General features: G+C 38.9%; 1 protein-coding gene across 2 annotated transcripts in view; it reads left to right on the top strand.

The window, feature by feature from the left end:
• Positions 1-23,216, top strand: part of BARD1 (BRCA1 associated RING domain 1) — an 84,371-nt gene that overhangs the window by 22,113 nt on the left and 39,042 nt on the right. For both annotated transcript variants that reach the window (XM_004262755.3, XM_033428153.2), the window contains exons 4-5: positions 6,295-7,256; positions 23,040-23,120. In XM_004262755.3, the coding sequence (XP_004262803.1) occupies positions 6,295-7,256; positions 23,040-23,120 (1,043 nt within the window). The remainder of the gene's footprint in view (positions 1-6,294; positions 7,257-23,039; positions 23,121-23,216) is intronic.

Genomic DNA, 23,216 nt, shown 5'->3' with positions numbered 1-23,216 from the left:
TTCTAACCTCCCTTGTGTCAATACCTGTCAAGATTTAAGAGAGGATATCAGATAATTTATTCATCAATTCATCAATGTTTTCTGAGCACGATTTATGTGCACACCTCTGTGCTGGGCTGACCTGGGTTTTACCTGCCTGTGTGGGGCGAGAGAAGAGAATTTCAAGGGAATATTTTTTAAAGAAAAGTGAATGGGCTGAAGGGCAAAAACAAAGCAAGAGAACCTGAAGAGGGATCACTGCCAGAATCAGAAAGGGAAAACTGTACAGTTCATCACTGACTCTTTCTGGAGCATCTGTTAACAGGCAAGATCAGTAGGTCTGAAAAAATACAGTACGTACAAAGATTATACTATATGTGTGTAGAAAAAGGCTCACTTCTCCATTGTGTCTCCTCTACTCACACTACTGTGTTACATACAGTACTGTTTCACTTATGACACCAGATGTGTGGGTTTTCCACACATCATGCCATCCTGTGACATCAGCTGGGTGTCTACAGTTTACTCAGTTCTGACACTGTCCACTTGGGGATAGTGTCAGATCTTACAGGTTAAGAGTCCCACAAGACTGCCCCCCCGACCCAGCCTCCACTCCCCCACCCCCCCCACCCCAGGTGCCAGTCTCAAGTCCAGATTGTGCTTCTGACCAACTGGCTATAGATTGGAAGCTCCCGTCAACTCCTCAGGTTTGAATAATTTGCTAAGTGACTCACAGAATTCAGGAAAACATTTTACTTACCAGGTTACTGGTTTATTATAAAAGGATATACCTCAGGAACAGCCAGACAGAAGAGATACATAGGGCTAGGTATGTTGAAGGGGTAAGGGGCTTCCATGCCCCCTCTGGGTGTGCCGCTCTCCCAGCAGCTTCACACGTTCATCAACCTGGAAGCTCTCTAACCCTGTTTTGGGGTTTTTTTAATGGAGACTTCTTTACATAGGTATGATTGATTAACTCATTGGCCATTGGTGATTGGCTCAACCTCAATCCCTCCTCTCTTCCTGGAGGTCAGGGGGTGGGACTGAAAGTTCTAGCCCTATAATCCAGGTTGGTTCCCTTGGCAACAAGCCCCCATCATTAGGGGCTTTCCAAAAGTCACCTCATTAACATAAACTCAGGTGTGGTTGAGATGGGGCTTGTTATGAATAATAAAAGACACCCATTTCACCTTTTTCATTGGAGCTATTTTGGGAACTGGGAACACAACTAAATATAACAAAAGATGCCCCTGTGGTTCATACGGGAAATTACAAGGGTTTTAGGAACTATGTGCCTGGGACAGTGGACAAAGACCAAATATATATTTCTTGTAAATCACAATATCACATATAGTGTGTACTTAGTGAAACTTTTGAATGTTTACTTAGTGGAAACATGAATTCAAATGCCAGCTCTATCACCAATTAGGTATATAACTTCATGTATTTTATTTTCTATTTGTTTAATTTACCTAAGGAATATAAGAGAACATTCTCTTAGTAACTGATTAAGCAATATAAAAGTGTGTAAAGTGTGAAAGTCCCCCCTTCACCCTTTATCCCCAGCCAAAAAACACAACATCTTTTTCAGAGGTACTGTTTTCATTGTTTAAGCTTCCTAGTCTTTCTTTTATGAATTTATGAAAATATTTGGACATAAACACAATAGAATTTTTAAAATGTAAATAGGGTTGTGCTACACTTAAAGTGTCTTGAGGATGTTTGCATGTTAATTGACATGTATCATGGCTACATAAGATTTTGCATAGTTCACTGATTTCCAATTGATGAACAATAGTTAACTGATTTCCGGTGAGTGAACACTGACTTTTTTCCTAATTTGGGCTATTACAAATATGGCTGCAATGAACACATCTATGTTTTCAGGCACATGTATGAATATTTTGTATATTTTGTAAGATAGGTTACTGGAGGTAAAGTTGCTTTGTGAAAGAGCATGTGCGTGTAAAATTTGCAAATATTTTATCACATTGCCCCTGAAGTTCCTCAGTGCAGTGCTGCATCTTTGATGATACTTGGCAAAGGGCCTGTCATGGCTTCCTGCACGTACAGGGGGTTGCGATATAGGAAAGGAGCTCTGAGCTTTGGGGAACTGACTGTTTTTATAATAAGCAGAAATAGGGGAGCTTTTTTTCCCCTGAGGAGACACTACTGCATCCCTCACGGTGGCTTGCTGCAAACACAGCCCTGAGCAATGGCCTGGGTACAAAGCAGCCAGGGCCTTGCCTTCTCGGTACATCCTGCAAGAGTGTGTAGGGATGTTTAGGAGCCCGGGCGGCCTGTCTCTTCCAGCATCAGTGTTTTTTCTCTAGGTGCATTCAGTGGTGCAAGCCAGAAACATATGAATTGTTTTTGTCACCTTCTCCTTTATTCATTTCATCACCAAATCCTGTAAATCTTGTCTCCTAAATATTTTTCAAATAATTCTACTTCTTTCTTTTTCTACTATCACCTCCCCAGGCTGTCATCTTCTACTTAGACTCCTCTTTCGGCCTCTTAATAATTATTCTTGCATCCACTCTTGCCTTCTTCCGACCTATTCTCCCACACTCAAGCCAAGAGGGATCTTTTAAAAACACAGGTGTAGTCATGCCACCTGATTCATATAAAGCAATATATTGGTTTTGTATTGCTCTTAGCATAGGTATTGAAGTCTTTAACATTGCCAGCTAGAATCTGCACGGTCTGACTATTGCTTTACAGTCTTCATCTTTAAACCACTTTATTCCTTGGTCTCTCTGCAAGGCAATTGTACTGGTTGTCTTTTAGTTACTGAAATGTATCATACGCCCTCTTGCTACTGGGCTTTAAGCATTTTATCATCTCTCCCCTGCCTATTTGTTTAGTTAATTAGTAGCCTTTTAGGTTTTGTATTTTACCATTTCTACTGCTACAGTGCTTGTCAGAGCCACTGTGATCTTTCTAGTGGATGATTGCTATGTAATTGGTCACTGTGTCCATTCTTTTCTTCTAAAGTTCCTTCTCAATAGCAGCCAGAGTGATCATTCTAAAGCATAAAACATTCTTCCTGAATTGAGTGTGAATGAGATCCAGCTTGCTTTAGCTGGGTTGTATGATCCCATTAAGTTCATTTATTTAGCAGGAGGCATTGGTTGAACATCTACTGTGTGTTAGACATTGAGTAGACACTGGGGAATGGCAGGGTAGAGATACAAACTTCTGCCTTCCTAGAGCTTATATTCTGATAGGATGAGACAGACAAGACACAAAAGAGGTATAAAATAAGTAGGAGGTGAGAATTTGTAAATTTAAATAGAGTGTCAGGGATGATCTCACAAAAAATGTGACCTTTGAGCAATGACCTGTAGTTGGTGAGAGAGTGAGCCATGCGGATATTTGGGGAAGAGGTCTCTAAGCAAAGGGTCAGCAAATGTGAAGGCTTTGAGGCAGAAGCATACCTCTTGTGTTTGAGGAACAATAGGGAGGCCCAGTGGCTGGAATGGTGAGGAAGGAAAGAACAGGAGGTGAGATCAGGAAGGAAATGGAGGGTCTGGTTATTTCTGGCCTTTTAGACTAAAATTGTGGCTTTTATTAAGAGTCAGATTGACAGCCTTGGTGGGTTTTAGTGACAGGATCTGACCAGTTATAAAAGGACCACTGACTGCTGTGTTGAGAATCGACTTAGAGCGGAGGAGGCAAAGACATCGTCAGGGAGAGGACAAAGGAGGGTGGGGCAGTAATCTAGTGAGACAGTATGGTACTGTGGTGGTAAGAGTGGAGGTGCAAAAAGTAGTCAGATTTTGGATGTATTTTTCAGGTAGAACTGGTAGAACTTGTAATTTACATACGGAATGTGAGAGAGAGAACAGAGACAGGTTTGACTCTTAAGGGTTTTGTCCTAAGGCAGCCGGACTGATGGATGTGCCATTTACTGAGATGGGAAAATTGTACGAGGAGCAAGTTTTGGTCATGCTTGGTGTGAGATACTTACTAGGAGTAGACATGCAGGTAGAGTCGTTAAGTAGGCAGTTGAATAGTGGAGCCTGGAGTCCAGGGGAGAGGTCTGGGCTGCACTTACACATTTGGAGTTGCCAGCGTATACATAAATAACTGCGTGTATGTTATGTATATATATGATTATTAAGGGAGAGACTGCAGATAAAGTCCTGATCCCTCCCACCTCAGAAGTGAGTGGAATGAGGAGTAGCAGCAAAAAACCCCGAGACTGAGCTTTTTATAGAATGCTTCTGCTTACCTGCCTGACTTCATTTCCCTCCATTTTCTGCTCCTTCTCCAAGTTCCAGCCACAATGGCATGCTATCCATGGAATATGCTAAACTGGTTCCCATCTTAGGACCTTGGCACTTACTCTGCCTTCTGCCTGGGAAACACTTTCCTAGATCCGTAAGTGACTGCTTCCCTCTTGTCATTTAGGTCTCAACTTAAAAGTGAGCTCCTCAGAGAGGCCTTTCTTCATGACCTTAGCTGAAGCAGCAAGGTGTTTGTGTAAAGAGTGCTCACTCACAAAATGTCATTAGGGACAATGATTATTTTCTTTTTTAAAGTTCTAACGAATCTTTGTGTTTTATTTCCTGATTATAAATAGTATTTTTTTAGAAAAACTTTCTTATATAGTATATAATACATACATCGTAAATGTATAACTTGATGAATTTTCACAAACTGAACTTACCCAGAAGAATAAACAGTACTCTAGAAGCCCCTCTCATTGCCTGTTTCCAGTCACTGACTCCTTTCCCCATGGGGATGATCACTGTTCTGACTTAACACGTTAGATTAGTTACAGCCGTTTCTAGGTACTCTTTTATATCTGGCTTCTTTTGCTCAAGAGCATGTTTGAGTATAGAGTTATAGTTCATTCATTCTCATTAGTTTTTTGTTTATATAGCTCGAGGTTACATTAGATGGTACCTGAAGAGTTGTGACTATTATCTTTAATTCCCGAGATTCATTTTGTCTGAAGTAAGTTGAAATCAGGTAGCGTAGTCCTTTCAACTTTGTTCTTCTTCAGTGTTGTGTTGGCCATCCAGGTCTTCTGCTTTTCCACATTATAGTTACTTCGCTCTTCCATGTAAATTTTAGGATTAGCTTGTCTATTATTTTTTTTTAAAACATACTGGAATTTTCTTGGGATTATGTTACAGTCTATAAATCTGTCTGGGAGAATTGACATCTTAACAATAATGAGTATTCCAGTTCATGAACACGGTATGTCTTTCCAATTGTATAGGATTTCTTTCATAAATATTGTTAATTTTCAGCAATCAGAGCTTGTACATATTTTGTTAGACTTGTACTTAAGTATTTTTTTTGGTACTATTATAAACAGTACCAGATTTTTTAAAAATTTCAGTTTACATGTTCATTGTTAGTATACAGAAATACAGTTGCAGTTGAACTTGGTACATTGACCTTGTATTCTATGACCTTGTTACAGTCACCTGTTTTATTTTTTTAAAAAGATTATCTGGGATATTCTATATAGCCAATCAAGTCAGCTGTGAATAGATACAGTTTTATATCTTCCTTTACAATCTGTGTGCCTTTTATTATCTTTTTCTTACCTTGGTGTGCTATCCAGGACTTTCAGTATGATGTTGAATAGGGATGGTGAGAGCAGACATCTTCACCTTGTTCTTGATGACAGGAACAAGGTAATAGGAACAAAACAGTAGTTCCAGTCTTTCTTCATTAAGGATGGTACTAGCGGTGTGTAGTTTTGTAGATGTCCTTTATCAGGTTGAAGAAGTTTCCTTTTATCCCTAATGCTGAACCTTTCTAAAAATAATGAATGGATGTTGGATTTTGCTTTTTTCTATATCTGTTGAGAAAAGTCACATGGTTTATTTTAGTTTGTTGATACAGTGAATTATATTGATTGATTTTCAAAAGTCTTTTTTTAAATTAAGCATCAGTTAATAAGTCTTAATTTTTTTTTTACTACTGCTTATCAAGTCTCATACCTGCCTATCAGTCTGTTTATTTATTTAGTATAGCTTTTCTCCATGGCTCTTATCACTACCATACAGCAGACTGTATGTTCTACTTATTTATTTGTATATTTTGTCTTTCCCGTGTTTTGTTCCCTGCTGTGTCTCCAGCCACTAGAACATTGTCTGAAATAAAGTAGGATTCTGTAAATATTTGTTGAACGAGGATATCTGCTTTCAGGGAGTTCAGAATCTAGGAGGGAAGGAAGAAGTACACAAATAAAAGGTGATACACCTTAGGAGAACTATCAACAAAATTCTTTGGGAGCTCAAGATGGGAGAGATTGTCGTGTAACAGATTTCTTTTCCTTTTTCCTATCAGATGTGAAAGAAGAAACATCTAGGAAAAGTTTATTTAGTGATGCAGAATATAAGAAGAATTCAATAAAAATGTGGTTTAGTCCTCGAAGTAAGAAGGTCAGGTATGTTGTGAGTAAAGTTTCAGTGCAAACTCATCCTCCTGTGATAAACGATGAAAATGCTCAGCAGGCCTCCATGTACGAATTTGTCTCTACAAGCCCTCCAGTGGATGTTTCTGAGAGAGCTAAGAAGGCTTCCACAAAATCTGGAAAAAAAAAGAAAAAGAAAACTTTGGCTGAAATCAACCAAAAATGGAATTTACAGGCAGAAAAAGAAGACGGTAAACTTGACTCCGAAGAGGAATTTAAGGAAAAGCTAGTATCCTTCTGTAGCCAACCATCTGTTATTGCTAGTCCGCAGATAAATGCTAAAATAGACTTACTAGCGAGTGGCTCCATAACAAAATCTGAATGTTCTAGAAGCTTAACTGAAGTCTCTTTACCATTGGCTGAGCACATTGAGTCTCCAGAAATTGAGAGCAGGAATGAAGTAGTGACTCCTGAGAAGACTCTCTGTGAAAACGATCTTACATCTAAGAAATCCTTGCCATCAGGTCATAATGGGAAACGTGGGCGTCGCAAGAGACTTTCCAGTTCTGTTTCTAAGAGATGTAGAAGCAGCAGTCCGAGCACCAGTGGAAATTCTATTAAGCAAACAGTGCTCTCAAAAAACATGCCATTGCCTGGATGTTCTTCACCACCTTCAAAGAAACTTAAAGTTGGTGACACCGTGAGGAGGAAAAGCAGTAATATATTAGATGAATCCATTAGCCCTTCACCAGGTACGCCCCCTTCTACACTGAATAGTCCAAGTTACAGACGAATGATGTGTAGTCCCTCAGCAATGAAGCTATCGCCCAGTAGTCTTATGGCTATGAAAAGAAATCATCGAGGAGAGACTTTGCTCCATATTGCTTCAATTAAGGTAGGATGCTTACTTGAAAATACAACTTCAGAATGAGATCCAGTATAAAACAGTTTCTTTGGAGTTTGTGGAAAATGATATAAGATTACTAGGCTAATTAACCTAACCAGATGTGATACTTCCTGTGAACCAGAGAAGCAGAAATTCATAGGGACTGTATCCCTACCTCAGAGCAGTGGCCCCTAGTCCTGAGGAGCTTGATCTTGCAGGACAAAACCAATATTTCCGTATTTCAGCTTCAGCTTTGCCAAGTGCTTTCATTTTTGTCTATTCCATAATGTTTTTTGTCAGTTTTCACCATTTTGTTTACCCATTCTTCTCATGCTTGCCAAGAGACACTTGCCAAGTTACTGCTGGCAACACATCTTTATTACCTAACTTCAGAGCTCAGGGGCAGTGTGAGAGGGGATGAGCTTCTGTATTGTTGACACTCCTAGTGGGTACTGCCGGGATCTGGGAGGTTGCGAGATGTGGTCTGTACATTTCTCCAATGACCTGAAAATTTGATTGTCAGAAATGGCTCCTGTGGTTCACCACAAAGGGGCTTCTCTGGAGCCCACAGTCAGCCCATTCCTTTTCCTAGCCTATTCACTGAGTTACCTTTATTGCCTCTACACCGGGGATGCGGCAGTGTTCGTTTTTTGGAACCTGGCTAGTTTGCTGAGCATGTGGTGTATGTACTTGTAGTGGTTAATCTTTGAAATTGATGCAAGTGCTGCACGTAGAGGGGAGCAGTTAGCATCGTAGCTTTATAGACTTTGTGAATTCATGCAAGTGTTATGAAAATACAATATGGGAGAGATTAGTACTAAATTAGCGTAGCTTTTATGATCTTTCAATAAATTTACTGGGAAACCCTTGGGTCCTTTGCATGGATGGGGAACTTTGGGAGGTCTGGAAAGAGCCCCTTGAGACCCTGAACATGAAGCTGGTGAGCAACATAAAATGTCTGGGGAGAACACGGAGTAGGCATTGAGTCCAGGGATTCCTGTATTTTTCTGTGGAGAAAGGGAAAAGCACAAAAGTGAGTTTCTTCCAGCGCTTTTTTTTTCTTGCTTTATCTTCCAATAAATGATGAATGTAGGATCTCTACGCCTGATGCCAGTAAGGGGAGAACCTGCAACATGACTACTTTTCTAGGCATTTCGTATCCTATGAACAACTTGAATTTTTGGAGTTGGCTCTGGTTACGTTTTAGTCTGATTTTTTTCAAAGCATGATTTTAAAAAGCAGACTATATTTTTTGTCCTCTTTGTTTTATTTATATCTATGTGTTTGTGTGTGTATTGTATAATATATAAGGTATAATAATCCTAACATAATGTTATTAATGCTTCATAGATATAAGTAGCTAGCATAATAATAAATATTTTTTGTTCATTTTTCTGGCTAATACATACATGTAGACTGCTTTAGTTTCTACATTTTGCTTACTGGGAATTATTTTCAGACCAGCAGTTAAGCATCTGCTTTCATTGGTAGAGAATTTTTCACTCAGTCGTAAGAATCATTTATCTTTATTAGTGAGGATCTCTAGGACCTAGAGTCTAGGCCATGGTTTGGCACATCTTTCTTAAAGGAGCAATTAGAGTAAATATTTTCGGCTTTGTAGGAATATAGTCTTAACTATTCAACTCTGTTTTAGTGCAAAAGTAGTCATAGATAATATGTAAACCAATAAAACTTTACACATGAAATTAGGTGTCGGGCCTACAGGCCATAGTTTATCTGTGCTTGGCGTAGGCTGTGGAAAAAAGCCCAGTGGAATCTTAAGACAGGAAAAAATGGTGGCATGATACCATCTTGGTGAATTTTCTCCATTGATATGTTCAAGATTGCTTCAATACAAGTTTTGTCAGATTGTCATTTTACTTAGCAATTGTCTTGCCAGAATTAGAATTACTCATTTTGATTCTCTTGAACTTATCAAATACTATACTGTCATTCATTGGCAGATTCTGATATAGTACATTTAAGAAAAGTTAATTGATTTCTATTGTTTTTTAAAATGCCTATTTAACAATAATGTCCTCTTTTACAAATTTATTATAAGGTGAATGCATGTCCCCGTCTCAGCTGGATTTTAATAATCAAACAAATACTTGAAGAAAAATCAAAGGATTTATCAGTATATTTATCCTTTTATAAATAGTATTCATTTCATTTTCTATCCTAATTTTTTTGTTTACAACCGAGAATGAATGATCTGTGCATACTTGAAAACCAAATGCTGCAATCCTGCTGTCTTGTTTATGCTTTGTATCCACCTCCTTCAGAAAAGGATCTGAGGTGGCTCTAAAGTTAAAGCTACAGTTGGCCTTTGAACAGGGCAGGGGTCAGGAGGGCTGACCTCCACATGGTCGAAATCTTAGTATAACTTTTGACTCTTAAAAGTTAACTACTAATAGCCTACTGTTGACTGGAAGCATTATTGATAAAACAAAGTCGATTAACACATATTTTGTATATTATATGTATTATATACTGTATTCTTACAGTAAAGGAAGCTAGAGAAAAATGTCAAGAAAATCATAAGGAGGAGAAAATACATTTATGGTACTGTACTGCATTTAGATAGCATAAGTTTACGTCATCTGTTTATAAGATGAATCGTCTGTCAGTACATGCATCAACGTTGTCTTATATGATACAAAACACTGTAGTTGGTATATGTATTACTAACACTAGACATCAAAAATGAAAAGATATTGTGAAGAAGAAATTCGTATTTATTTACATGTATAGTGATTCATGCATTGATAAGAAGCAGCAATATGATTGCTTTATGGTAGACTAGTGTAATTGATAGAGTTGCATCACTGTAGCCTAGCTATATACTATAAATGAATCATAAAATTTTATGGCCTAAGTATTACAGTCATATTCATATTACAGTATTGGAAACATCATTACGTTTTTTTAAAAACCACTTACCTGTGATGATAGGCTAATGGGCAGTTTCTCCAATTACAAGAAGAGGCATGCTGTACAGAGAGGCATCTTGTATGGTAATGTAATTCTTTGAGAGCAAAGTTATAAAACAGTAAGAAGACTAACACATTATTAATTATATTAAATATCACCTTATGTCTATGTAAGGATAAACTGTTATCTACATATATTTTATGCATTCATGACATACCTAACTTTTCTTAATTTTTTTGATAGTTCTGTGCTACCTGGATTGTCTGCAGGGTTTTTCAAATTGTCACAAATATTCCAAAAACTTTCCCATATATTTATTGAAAAAAATGTGTGTATAAGCAGACCCGCGCAGTTCAAATCTGTGTTGTTCACGGATCAGCTGTACTATAACATGGAACGAGGAGCAGGGAAAAGGAAAGAGTTACTGCAGCTGAGTCATGAATACAGACCTGATGACTTTGCAGGTAGCCGGAACAAATGAGGTTTTTTGCTGTCAAAGATAGATTTTGTTGTTGTTATTGTAGTTGTTATTTTCCCCTGAAACATCTTATAGACATGCAGTGTCCACATTTTCCATGTTTCCCCCAGATCCTAAGTGTGCACTGTTGCACTGTGCATGCCTGGTGGATACACTGAGGGCAGAGAACCCCACAGTAGTTTTACTCTTCTCTTGGGCTAGTTAGCTTCCCTTGCTACAGTGATGGCTTTATAGAATGATCTTTGAACTTAGTCACATCATTAATAAAATTCTTTAATAGCTTGCCCCAGACCTACCTCTGGGCATCTTTGTTGGCCATAGCTATCACCCTAGTGGAAGCTACCTGTATTTTCTTGTCCTAACCACTTGAAATAGTTTCCTATTGCTGTCATAACAAATTTCCACAAATTTAGTGAGTTAAAACAAGGCAAATTTATTTTCTTACAGTTTTGTAGGCCAGAAGCCTGGTATGAGTCTCACCATACTAAAATCAGTTCGTTGGCTATGCTACTCTCTGGAGACACTAGGAGAGAACCCGTTTCCTTGCTTACTTGGGTTGTTGGCAGGAACTGTGTACTTCCTTCTGGTTGTAGGACTGAGATCCTGTTTTCTGGCTGGCTTATAGCTGAGGGCCCTTCTCAGGTTCTAGAGGCTGTCACATTCCTTGGTGTGTGGACCTCTTCCTCTGTGTTCAGAGCTGACAGCAGCAGGTGGAGTCCTGGTATTCCATCCTTCTGCCCCAGCCGGGAAGAGTTCACTGCTTTTAAGGACTCATGTGATTAGATGGGAGCCACTCGGACAGTGCAGGATAAATCTTCCCCACCTCCAGGTCTGTACACTTAATCACATTGCAGAGTTCCTTTTGTTGTGTAAGGTAACATAGTCACACGTCCCTGGGGATTAGAACGTGGACATTGTTGGTGGCAGTGTGGGTGTTGTCAGTTTTCATCCACATCACTGAACTACCTTCTCTGCTTTTCCTCTGTACTTAGTGCACTCAGTTCTTCGTATAACAGCCAAAGTCATCTGACCAAAGCCATAACTTGTCTTTTCTGTGCTGCCCTACCCGGCTCACTTAAAATAAAATCCACAGTCCTCCTTATGGCCTCTACAGACCTCTGCTCAGACGCCACCTCTTCAGAGAGACTTTTCTGCACGTACATAAAATAGCAGTCTCTGCCATATGCTTAGCTTGTTTTGTTTTTCTTCCTATTATTATTTCTTGACATCATTATTAGAGATCTTTTTGTTTCCTGTCTTTCTCTTCAGAATGAGAGCAAGAGTTGTTTGTTCAGTGTTCTGTCTTCAGTGTCTAGAACACTGCCTGGTATGTAATAGATTGATATTTGTTGAATAATTGAGCGATTTTCCCACTTAGCCATGATCTGAACCCTCTTCTTCTGACACTGAACTTATTTTTTTTTTTTTATTTGTAGCAGATTTATTTATTTATTTATTTTTAACATCTTTATTGGAGTATAATTGCTTTACAATGGTATGTTAGTTTCAGCTTCACAACAAAATGAATCAGTTATATATATACATATATTCCCATATCTCTTCCCGCTTGCGTCTCCCTCCCTCCCACCCTCCCTATCCCACCCCTCCAGGCGGTCACAAAGCCCCGAGCTGATCTCCCTGTGCTATGCGGCTGCTTCCCACTAGCTATCTACCTTACGTTTGGTAGTGTATATATGTCCATGCCTCTTTATCGCTTTGTCACCGTTTACCCTTCCCCCTCCCCATAGCCTCAAGTCCATTCTCTAGTAAGTCTGTGTCTTTATTCCTGTTTCACCCCTAGGTTTTTCATGACATTTTTTTTTTTTAAATTCCATATATATGTGTTAGCATACGGTATTTGTCTCTCTCTTTCTGACTTACTTCACTCTGTATGACAGACTCTAGGTCTATCCACCTCATTACAAATAGCTCAATTTCGTCTCTTTTTATGGCTGAGTAATATTCCATTGTATATATGTGCCACATCTTCTTTATCCATTCATCCGATGATGGACAATTAGGTTGTTTCCATCTCTGGGCTATTGTAAATAGAGCTGCAATGAACATTTTGGTACATGACTCTTTTTGGATTATGGTTTTCTCAGGGTATATGCCCAGTAGTGGGATTGCTGGGTCATATGGTAGTTCTATTTGTAGCTTTTTAAGGAACCTCCATACTGTTCTCCACAGTGGCTGTATCAATTTACATTCCCACCAACAGTGTAAGAGGGTTCCCTTTTCTCCACACCCTCTCCAGCATTTATTGTTTCTAGATTTTTTGTTGATGGCCATTCTGACTGGTGTGAGATGATATCTCATTGTAGTTTTGATTTGCATTTCTCTCATGATTAGTGATGTTGAGCATTCTTTCATGTGTTTGTTGGCACTCTGTATATCTTCTTTGGAGAAATGTCTATTTAGGTCTTCTGCCCATTTTTGGATTGGGTTGTTTGTTTTTTTGTTATTAAGCTGCATGAGCTGCTTATAAATTTTGGAGATTAATCCTTTGTCGGTTGCTTCATTTGCAAATATTTTCTCCCATTCTGAGGGTTGTCTTTTGGTCTTGTTTATGGTTTCCTTTGCTGCGCAAAAGCTTTTAAGTTTCATTAGGTCCCATTTGTTTACTCTTGTTTTTATTTCCATTTCTCTAGGAGGTGGGTCAAAAAGGACCTTGCTGTGATTTATGTCATAGAGTGTTCTGCCTATGTTTTCCTCTAAGAGTTTGATAGTTTCTGGCCTTACATTTAGGTCTTTAATCCATTTTGAGCTTATTTTTGTGTATGGTGTTAGGGAGTGATCTAATTTCATACTTTTACATGTAGCTGTCCAGTTTTCCCAGCACCACTTATTGAATAGGCTGTCCTTTCTCCACATGTACATTTCTGCCTCCTTTGTCAAAGATAAGGTGACCATATGTGCGTGGGTTTATCTCTGGGCTTTCTATCCTGTTCCATTGATCTATCTTTCTGTTTTTGTGCCAGTACCATACCGTCTTGATAACTGTAGCTTTGTAGTATAGTCTGAAGTCTGGGAGCCTGATTCCTCCAGTTCCTTCTTTCGTTCTCAAGATTGCTTTGGCTATTCGGGGTCTTTTGTGTTTCCATACAAATTGCAAAATTTTTTGTTCTAGTTCTGTGAAAAATGCCAGTGGTAGTTTGATAGGGATTGCATTGAATCTATAGATTGCTTTGGGTAGTAGAGTCATTTTCACAATGTTGATTCTTCCAATCCAAGAACATGGTATATCTCTCCATCTATTTGTATCATCTTTAATTTCTTTCATCAGTGTCTTATAATTTTCTGCATACAGATCTTTTGTCTCCTTAGGTAGGTTTATTCCTAGATATTTTATTCTTTTTGTTGCAATGGTAAATGGGAGTGTTTTCTTAATTTCACTTTCAGATTTTTCATCATTAGTATATAGGAATGCCAGAGATTTCTGTGCATTAATTTTGTATCCTGCCACTTTACCAAATTCATTGATTAGCTCTAGTAGTTTTCTGGTAGCATCTTTAGGGTTCTCTATGTATAGGATCATGTCATCTGCAAACAGGGACAGCTTTACTTCTTCTTTTCCGATTTGGATTCCTTTTATTTCCTTTTCTTCTCTGATTGCTGTGGCTAAAACTTCCAAAACTCTGTTGAATAAGAGTGGTGAGAGTGGGCAACCTTGTCTTGTTCCTGATCTTAGTGGAAATGCTTTCAGTTTTTCACCATTGAGGATGATGTTTGCTGTGGGCTTGTCATATATGGCCTTTATTATGTTGAGGAAAGTTCCCTCTATGCCTACTTTCTGCAGGGTTTTTATCATAAATGGGTGTTGAATTTTGTCAAAAGCTTTCTCTGCATCTATTGAGATGATCATATGGTTTTTCTCCTTCAATTTGTTAATATGGTTTATCACTTTGATAGATTTGCGTATATTGAAGAATCCTTGCATTCCTGGAATAAACCCCACTTGATCATGGTGTATGATCCTTTTAATGTGCTGTTGGATTCTGTTTGCTAGTATTTTGTTGAGGATTTTTGCATCTATGTTCATCAGTGATATTGGCCTGTAGTTTTCTTTCTTTGTGACATCCTTGTCTGGTTTTGGTATCAAGGTGATGGTGGCCTCGTAGAAGGAGTTTGGGAGTGTTCCTCCCTCTGCTATATTTTGGAAGAGTTTGAGAAGGACAGGTGTTAGCTCTTCTCTAAATGTTTGATAGAATTCGCCTGTGAAGCCATCTGGTCCTGGGCTTTTCTTTGTTGGAAGATTTTTAATCACAGTTTCAATTTCAGTGCTTGTGATTGGTCTGTTCATATTTTCTATTTCTTCCTGATTCAGTCTTGGCAGGTTGTGCATTTCTAAGAATTTGTCCATTTCTTCCAGATTGTCCATTTTATTGGCATAGAGTTGCTTGTAGTAATCTCTTATGATCTCTTTTATTTCTGCAGTGTCAGTTGTTACCTCTCCTTTTTCATTTCTAATTCTATTGATTTGAGTCTTCTCCCTTTTTTTCTTGATGAGTCTGGCTAGTGGTTTATCTATTTTGTTTATCTTCTCAAAGAACCAGCTTTTAGTTTTATTGATCTTTGCTATTGTTTCCTTCATTTCTTTTTCATTTATTTCTGATCTGATTTTTATGATTTCTTTCCTTCTGCTAGCTTTGGGGTTTTTTTGTTCTTCTTTCTCTAATTGCTTGAGGTGCAAGGTTAGGTTGTTTATTCGAGATGTTTCCTGCTTCTTAAGGTGGGCTTGTATTGCTATAAACTTCCCCCTTAGAACTGCTTTTGCTGCATCCCACAGGTTTTGGGTCGTTGTGTCTCCATTGTCATTTGTTTCTAGGTATTTTTTGATTTCCTCTTTGATTTCTTCAGTGATCACTTCATTATTAAGTAGTGTATTGTTTAGCCTCCATGTGTTTGTATTTTTTACAGATCTTTTCCTGTAATTGATATCTAGTCTCATGGCGTTGTGGTCAGAAAAGATACTTGATACAATTTCAATTTTCTTAACTTTACCAAGGCTTGATTTGTGACCCAAGATATGATCTATCCTGGAGAATGTTCCATGAGCAGTAGAGAAAAATGTGTATTCTGTTGTTTTTGGATGGAATGTCCTATAAATATCAATTAAGTCCATCTTGTTTAACGTATCATTTAAAGCTTGTGCTTCCTTATTTATTTTCATTTTGGATGATCTGTCCATTGGTGAAAGTGGGGTGTTAAAGTCCCCTACTATGAATGTGTTACTGTCGATTTCCCCTTTTATGGTTGTCAGTATTTGCCTTATGTATTGAGGTGCACCTATGTTGGGTGCATAATTATTTATAATTGTTATATCTTCCTCTTGGATCGATCCCTTGATCATTATGTAGTGTCCTTCTTTGTCTCTTCTAATAGTCTTTGTTTTAAAGTCTATTTTGTCTGATATGAGAATTGCTACTCCAGCTTTCTTTTGGTTTCCATTTGCATGAAATACCTTTTTCCAACCCCTTACTTTCAGTCTGTATGTGTCTCTAGGTCTGAAGTGGGTCTCTTGTAGACAGCAAATATATGGGTCTTGTTTTTGTATCCATTCAGCCAATCTGTGTCTTTTGGTGGGAGCATTTAGTCCATTTACATTTAAGGTAATTATAGATATGTGTGTTCCTATTCCCATTTTCTTAATTGTTTTGGGTTCGTTATTGTAGGTCTTTTCCTTCTCTTGTGTTTCTTGCCTAGAGAAGTTCCTTTAGCAGTTGTTGTAGAGCTGGTTTGGTGGTGCTGAACTCTCTCAGCTTTTGCTTGTCTGTAAAGGTTTTAATTTCTCCATCAAATCTGAATGAGATCCTTGCTGGGTAGAGTAATCTTGGTTGCAGGTTTTTCTCCTTCAACACTTTCAATATGTCCTGCCACTCCCTTCTGGCTTGCAGAGTTTCTGCTGAAAGATCAGCTGTTAACCTTATGGGGATTCCCTTGTGTGTTATTTGTTGTTTTTCCCTTGCTGCTTTTAATATGTTTTCTTTGTATTTAATTTTTGACAGTTTGATTAATATGTGTCTTGGCGTATTTCTCCTTGGATTTATCCTGTATGGGACTCTCTGTGCTTCCTGGACTTGATTAACTATTTCCTTTCCCATAATAGGGAAGTTTTCAACTATAATCTCTTCAAATATTTTCTCAGTCCCTTTCTTTTTCTCTTCTTCTTCTGGAACCCCTATAATTCGAATGTTGGTGCGTTTAATGTTGTCCCAGAGGTCTCTGAGATGTCCTCAGTTCTTTTCATTCTTTTTTCTTTATTCTGCTCTGCAGTAGTTATTTCCACTATTTTATCTTCCAGGTCACTTATCCGTTCTTCTGCCTCAGTTATTCTGCTATTGATCCCATCTAGAGTACTTTTAATTTCATTTATTGTGCTGTTCATCGTTGCTTGTTTCCTCTTTAGTTCTTCTAGGTCCTTGTTAACTGATTCTTGCAATTTGTCCATTCTATTGTCCATTCTATCTCCAAGATTTCGGATCAACCTTACTATCATTATTCTGAATTCTTTTTCAGGTAGACTGCCTATTTCCTCTTCATTTGTTAGGTCTGGTGGGTTTTTATCTTGCTCCTTCATCTGCTGTGTGTTTTTCTGTCTTTTCATTTTGCTTATCTTACTGTGTTTGGGGTCTCCTTTTTTGCAGGCTGAAGGTTCGTAGTTCCTGTTGTTTTTTGTGTCTGTCCCCAGTGGCTAAGGTTGGTTCAGTGGGTTGTGTAGGCTTCCTGGTGGAGGGTACTAGTGCCTGTGTTCTGGTGTATGAGGCTGGATCTTGTCTTTCTGGTGGGCAGGTCCACGTCTGGTGGTGTGTTTTGGGGTGTCTGTAGACTTATTATGATTTTGGGCAGCCTCTCTGCTAATGGGTGGGGTTGTGTTCCTGTCTTGCTAGTTGTTTGGCATAGGATGTCCAGCACTGTAGCTTGCTGGTCGTTGAGTGAAGCTGGGTGCTGGCGTTGAGATGGAGATCTCTCGGAGATTTTTGCTGTTTGATATTATGTGCAGCTGGGAGGCCTCTTGTGGACCAGTGTCCTGAAGTTGGCTCTCCCACCTCAGAGGCACAGCACTGACTCCTGGCTGCAGCCCCAAGAGCCTTTTATCCACAGGGCTCCTTAATTTGGGATGATTCATTGTCTATTCAGGTATTCCACAGATGCAGGGTATATCAAGTTGATTGTGGAGCTTTAATCCGCTGCTTCTGAGGCTGCTGGGAGAGATTTCCCTTTCTCTTCTTTGTTCTCACAGTTCCCAGGGGCTCAGCTTTGGATTTGGCCCCGCCTGTGCGTGTAGGTCGCCGGAGGGCGTCTGTTCTTTGCTCAGACAGGACGGGGTTACAGGAGCCGCTGATTCGGAGGCTCTGGCTCACCCAGGCCGGCGGGTAGGGAGCGTCACTGAGTGCGGGGTGGGCCTGCAGCGGCAGAGGCCGGCGTGACGCTGCAGCCTGAGGCGCACCGTGCGCTCCCGGGGGAGCTGTCCCTGGATCCCGGGACCCTGGCAGTGGCGGGCTGCACAGGCTCCCCGGAAGGGCATGTGGCTAGTGACCTGTGCTCGCACACAGGCCTCCTGGCGGCGGCAGCAGCGGCCTTAGCGTCCCATGTCCTTCTCTGGGCTCCGCACTTTTAGCCATGGCTCGCGCCCGTCCCTGGAGCTCTCTCAAGCAGCGTTCTTAATCTCCTCTCCTCGTGCACCAGGAAACAAAGAGGGACGTAAAAGTCTCTTGCCTCTTCGGCAGGTCCAGACTTCTCCCCGGACTCTCTCCCGGCCAGCCGCGGTGCACTAACGCCCCGCAGGCTGTGTTCACGCCGCCAACCCCAGTCCTCTCCCGGCGCTCCGACAAAAGCCGGAGCCTCAGCTCCCAGTCCCGCCCGCCCTGGCGGGCGAGCAGACAAGCCTCTCGGCTGGTGAGTTCCGGTCGGCCCGATCCTCTGCGCTGGAATCTGTGCGCTTTGCCCTCCGCACCCCTGTTGCTGTGCTCTCCTCCGCGGCTCCCAAGCTCCCCCACTCCGCCTCCCGAAGTCTCCACCCGCGAAGGGGCTTCCTAGTGTGTGGACACTTTTCCTCCTTCACAGCTCTCTCCCGCTGCTGCAGGACCCGTCCCTATCCTTTTGTCTCTGTTTAGTTTTTTCTTTTGCCCTAACCAGGTACGTGGGGGGTTCCTTGCCTTTTGGGAGGTCTGAGGTCTTCTGCCAGCGTTCAGTAGGTGCTCCGTAGGAGTTGTTCCACGCGTAGATGTATTTCTGGTGTATCTGTGGAGAGGAAGGTGATCTCCGCGTCTTACTCTTCCGCCATCTTCCCGGAAGTCCTGACACTGAACTTTAATGCTACGAATACTTGGCACATGTTCTTTTTTCTGCCGCTTATATCCTTTCCTCTGAATCTTTCCCTTTTCCCTCATGATCCTTTGTATCTAACGTTCAAAATCTAGGTTATAGCCTGCCTTCTGAATCAGTCTTTTACAGAATTCCCAGAGTTGGTTTTTCCTCTGTGGTGACATTGTTTTGTTTGCATTTATATGTTTTTAGCTTTCTGTTTATTATATGACTCCTCAATTTGACTTTGTGGTTATGTGGAGTTTATTGCCCATTTAAAATGTAATTTCAAAATGTGAGTAATAACTTCATGCTTCAAAAATAAGAATAAAAGTATTTACAGTGGAAAGCCTCACTCCCATTTCTGTCCTCAGCCACCCTCTTGCTGACAAGCCCTTTCTTGTGAATTTCTTTATACAAATATAAGTAAATGCTTTCCATATTAGTACACACTTTTCTGTACATTCTATTGTAGAGTAGCGTTCCATGAATTTTTATTATTTTACTGGTTCCTTACTGATGGATGCCTGTGTTTCCATTGTTCTGCTTTTATAAACTGTGCTGCAGTGGGCAATCTTTGTTTCATATGTGAGCAGGTATATCCTTAGGATAAGTTCCTAGAAGTGGGACTTTTGGGTTAATGTAAAGCATCTGTTAACCTTATTTATCTTGAAACGCTCCGTACTTGGCAGTAGAAGTCTCTTATTAAATATCCAGACTGCCTAAATATTCAGGCTGCCTGAATGTAGACAGTTACTATATCATCAGCAGATAATGTTTATGTTCTCAGTTCTCAGATCCTTTTCTCCTCAGGATCATGGGCTTATAGGCCAGCCAGCTAGTTTTTGGACATTCAGTGCCATTTGCATGCATACCTTAGACAGGATTATTCTTGAATTCTTTCTTTATACATTTATTTTCTTACACTATGGAATTTCAAGGGGAATATTTATTAATACTGTGTCTGGGATGTTGTGAGTATCCTTATTCAACCAGAACAAAAGTTGAGATTCACTGTGCTCTCTTCATGTCCCCATGTTTGTACTTGAATATCTATGTCACCTATGGCTAAAGTGATTTTGAGAACATTATGTTATAAACAAGAGATTTTATGAGGAAGCATTATGCCTACTAGAAACTAAGATAAACACTCATTGTTTATTCTTCTGATTTAATAAGAAAAATCTTAGTATTTGACATTTCCTTATACAGAGAGAAAAATTTGATTTGTTATTCTGTTTTTTCACCTTTGCTTTAGAATTTGTTGATGCTGGAATAAACTGCCCCAAAGTTCTGTAGCACAGATTCTTCAAATGGTAATGATTACTCATAATTCATGCCATGGCAGTGAATGTATTAGAAATAGAAGAGTGGCTTGAAGTTGACATGCCATGATGTATTTAAGGTGCAGACATAATAGATAATATTTTGAAGGCAACTTACAAGGGATGGTATGCCTAACATAACAAAGGTGATGAGGATTTCTTAGGTAGAGAGAAAATCCCTTGTGAGGCATCTCCTTTAGGGTTTGACTTTGTAACCATTCATTATACCTTAAGACAGTCATGTTATATTGTGTGTAAAATCATGTTATTACTTATCCTCCATACTGGCTTCCTCAGACAATAACAAAGGACTCAAAAGCAAACTGGCATCTGTGATATTTTCAAGATTTCAATTTCTAGAGCACCTCTTGGAGTCAGTCTCCATTTTTCCCTTTGTCACACACCATCTTTGTAATACCAGTAACTTACTGTCACGATGGCTAGGTTGTCCGAGTCATCTGTGAAATTATTTTATTCAGTAAATAACTAAGACACCCAGAAAATGTTTAATAAACTTTAGAGCTCCATTCCAGATGACTAAACTTTTTTTTTTTTTTTTTAACAACACCTAGTTGCTAAAAGGAGAAATTTTAGGTACCTGGTTAGTTCATTTATGTGGAAAAGCTTAACCATTTGGCTAAGTCATCATTATTGTACTTAATTGTAATGTCCTGTACTATTTTTATAAAAATATTTATTCTTAATAGTATTTTAGAAGAGCTAACCTTTATAAGGAAAAAGTTTTATTTGTGTGTGTGTGTGTATTTGTTTTTGGAAAGTTAACTTATACTACTGCCATATGCATGTATGAAGAATATTTCCTATGAATGAAAGGTTAGCAATAAGAAAATTCAATATGACACTCATGTTCCCTTGTTTTCAGCCTTTAAGGTTTTATTTGAAAACACCAAGTCTGTTTAAGATTTTTTATAAGCTTTGGTAAATACTTTTTTCTTAGATGGTTTCCCCCCCTGTGGTTTTAAGAGAATCTCAATTATTCTTTTAAGTTGTGAGAAGCCTAAAAGTGCATGCTTATTACTCAGAAAATATTCTGTTTGAGAAGAAAGTAATTTAAAGAAATCAGAAGCGGAAGTTAATTTGTTTCCTGGAAACTTTGTATTGGTTCAAGCTTACGCAGTTACTGTGGACCCTATCTAATTATCATAATTTTATTTATGTGCATGACATTAAATTTACATAAAGTAGAAGGAGAAAATATGACGAGCTTTTAAATACTAGGGAGGAAAAAGCAGATCGGGTATAAGCAAGCAATTTGCAAATCAGCTATACATTTCAGGGAAGTATAGGGGTAAAATGTTAACAGAAGACACCTTTGATAATATGAAGAGGTGACATGAAAGAAAAGTACCACTGGCTAGCAACCTGAAAAGAGATTCTGCTTTTAGCTTCTAAATTGTCACTAATTGTCTATGGGACTCTTCCATTCCACAGTTGTGTTTATATTATTTTACAGGCTTCTTTAGGTTAATATGTTTTTGTGATTGCCATGTAGAATTAGACAGAGGACATTTTTGAGAAGGTTTACATATATTTTTTTGTGGATACTTTCATTTTGAAGGTCAGGAATGCGTGTGGTTCTGGCAGTTCATCTGCCCCAATATTCATGGGTTCGTTTAAAAAAAACCAAATTTGTATCTTGACAGATTTTCCTGAGCTCATTTGGAACTGACTTGAATATAGTGCAAAAGGTGCTAAGTGTATGTTAACTTGTGCTAGAGGTGTAGAATTTGTACCCCTAAGGAACTATGGGACATATTTTTTTTTATTGGAAGTGGGGCAATTGATTTGAAACATACAGAATACTTGTTTTTTTAGGCCCATTTAATATTTAAGGTCATTTTGCTAATTTAGGATCTTAAAAATATATGTTGTATGCAGGTTTGTTTTTTTTAGAAAACTGAGTAAGCTACCATCTTAAGATTTGCTGTATTTGAGAGGTAGTCCGAAACAATCCAATAAAAGCAAATGTTACTGTATTTAGGGGACTTAGTGACTTCTACATTTTCAAACCAATAGAGAAAAACTCATTTCAGAAGAGTGCTGGGGCTGGGAGTGGTAGGAGAGAGGAGATGTCCTTCTCCCTAAAGAAGCTCTTCTCAACACACAACATTGGCGTGTATAACTTTTGTCATATGTGACTTTTATTTATTCAGCCTTTTTCAGAGTAAGCTGTCAGTTATTTTGGAGAAAATAAGCTTTGCTTTTGCCTAAAAAATATCTTTGAGCAAATAAGGTAAATATAAACTAAATATTTCGAGGATAAGTGGATTAACTGCCAATAAGACAGCAGTTTTTGGCTTTCTAACATTGGTTTCACTGAGCAGCCCTCTTGGCTTTAATTTTGTTTTAAACAGAAATCAGAAACCATTTTCATGTGTGCTCAGAAAGGATGTTTTTCACAAACGAAATGGTGACTTTAAAAACTTCATTTTGATCAGGTGATCTTTGGCTAGTGTCCTTGGTATTTTGAAATGAATTTTGATACAGGTTGTTAATAGCAGAGATTTTGTACTCTGTATTCAGTGATGGACCACATGGCTTTGATGAGTTGGTACCTCGGAACAATCCATGCATACATAGCTTACCATTTATTGACTCACGAGCAATAGGCACAGAAAAGAAAAGATTTAAATTTTATCTTGAAGAAGGTAAAATCTTAAATCTTAATATTTTTTTTCTGTCCTTGATGATTTTTAATTTCTTTCTACCTTTTCATTTTTCTTCTAGGGCGACATACCTTCTGTTGAATACCTCTTACAAAACGGAAGTGACCCGAATGTTAAAGACCATGCTGGATGGACACCATTGGTAGTTTCTAGTTGTTTGTTTTTTTATTATCATTCTGTTTATGTTTTATAGTTATTATAGTTTATAGTTATATAGTCACCTATATATCATCCTCTA

The sequence above is a fragment of the Orcinus orca genome, chromosome 7, assembly GCF_937001465.1.
Source record: "Orcinus orca chromosome 7, mOrcOrc1.1, whole genome shotgun sequence".
Classification (NCBI taxonomy): Eukaryota; Metazoa; Chordata; class Mammalia; order Artiodactyla; family Delphinidae; genus Orcinus; species Orcinus orca.
Note: the sequence above shows the minus strand (reverse complement) of the source record. Positions and strands in the feature narration are given on the sequence as shown.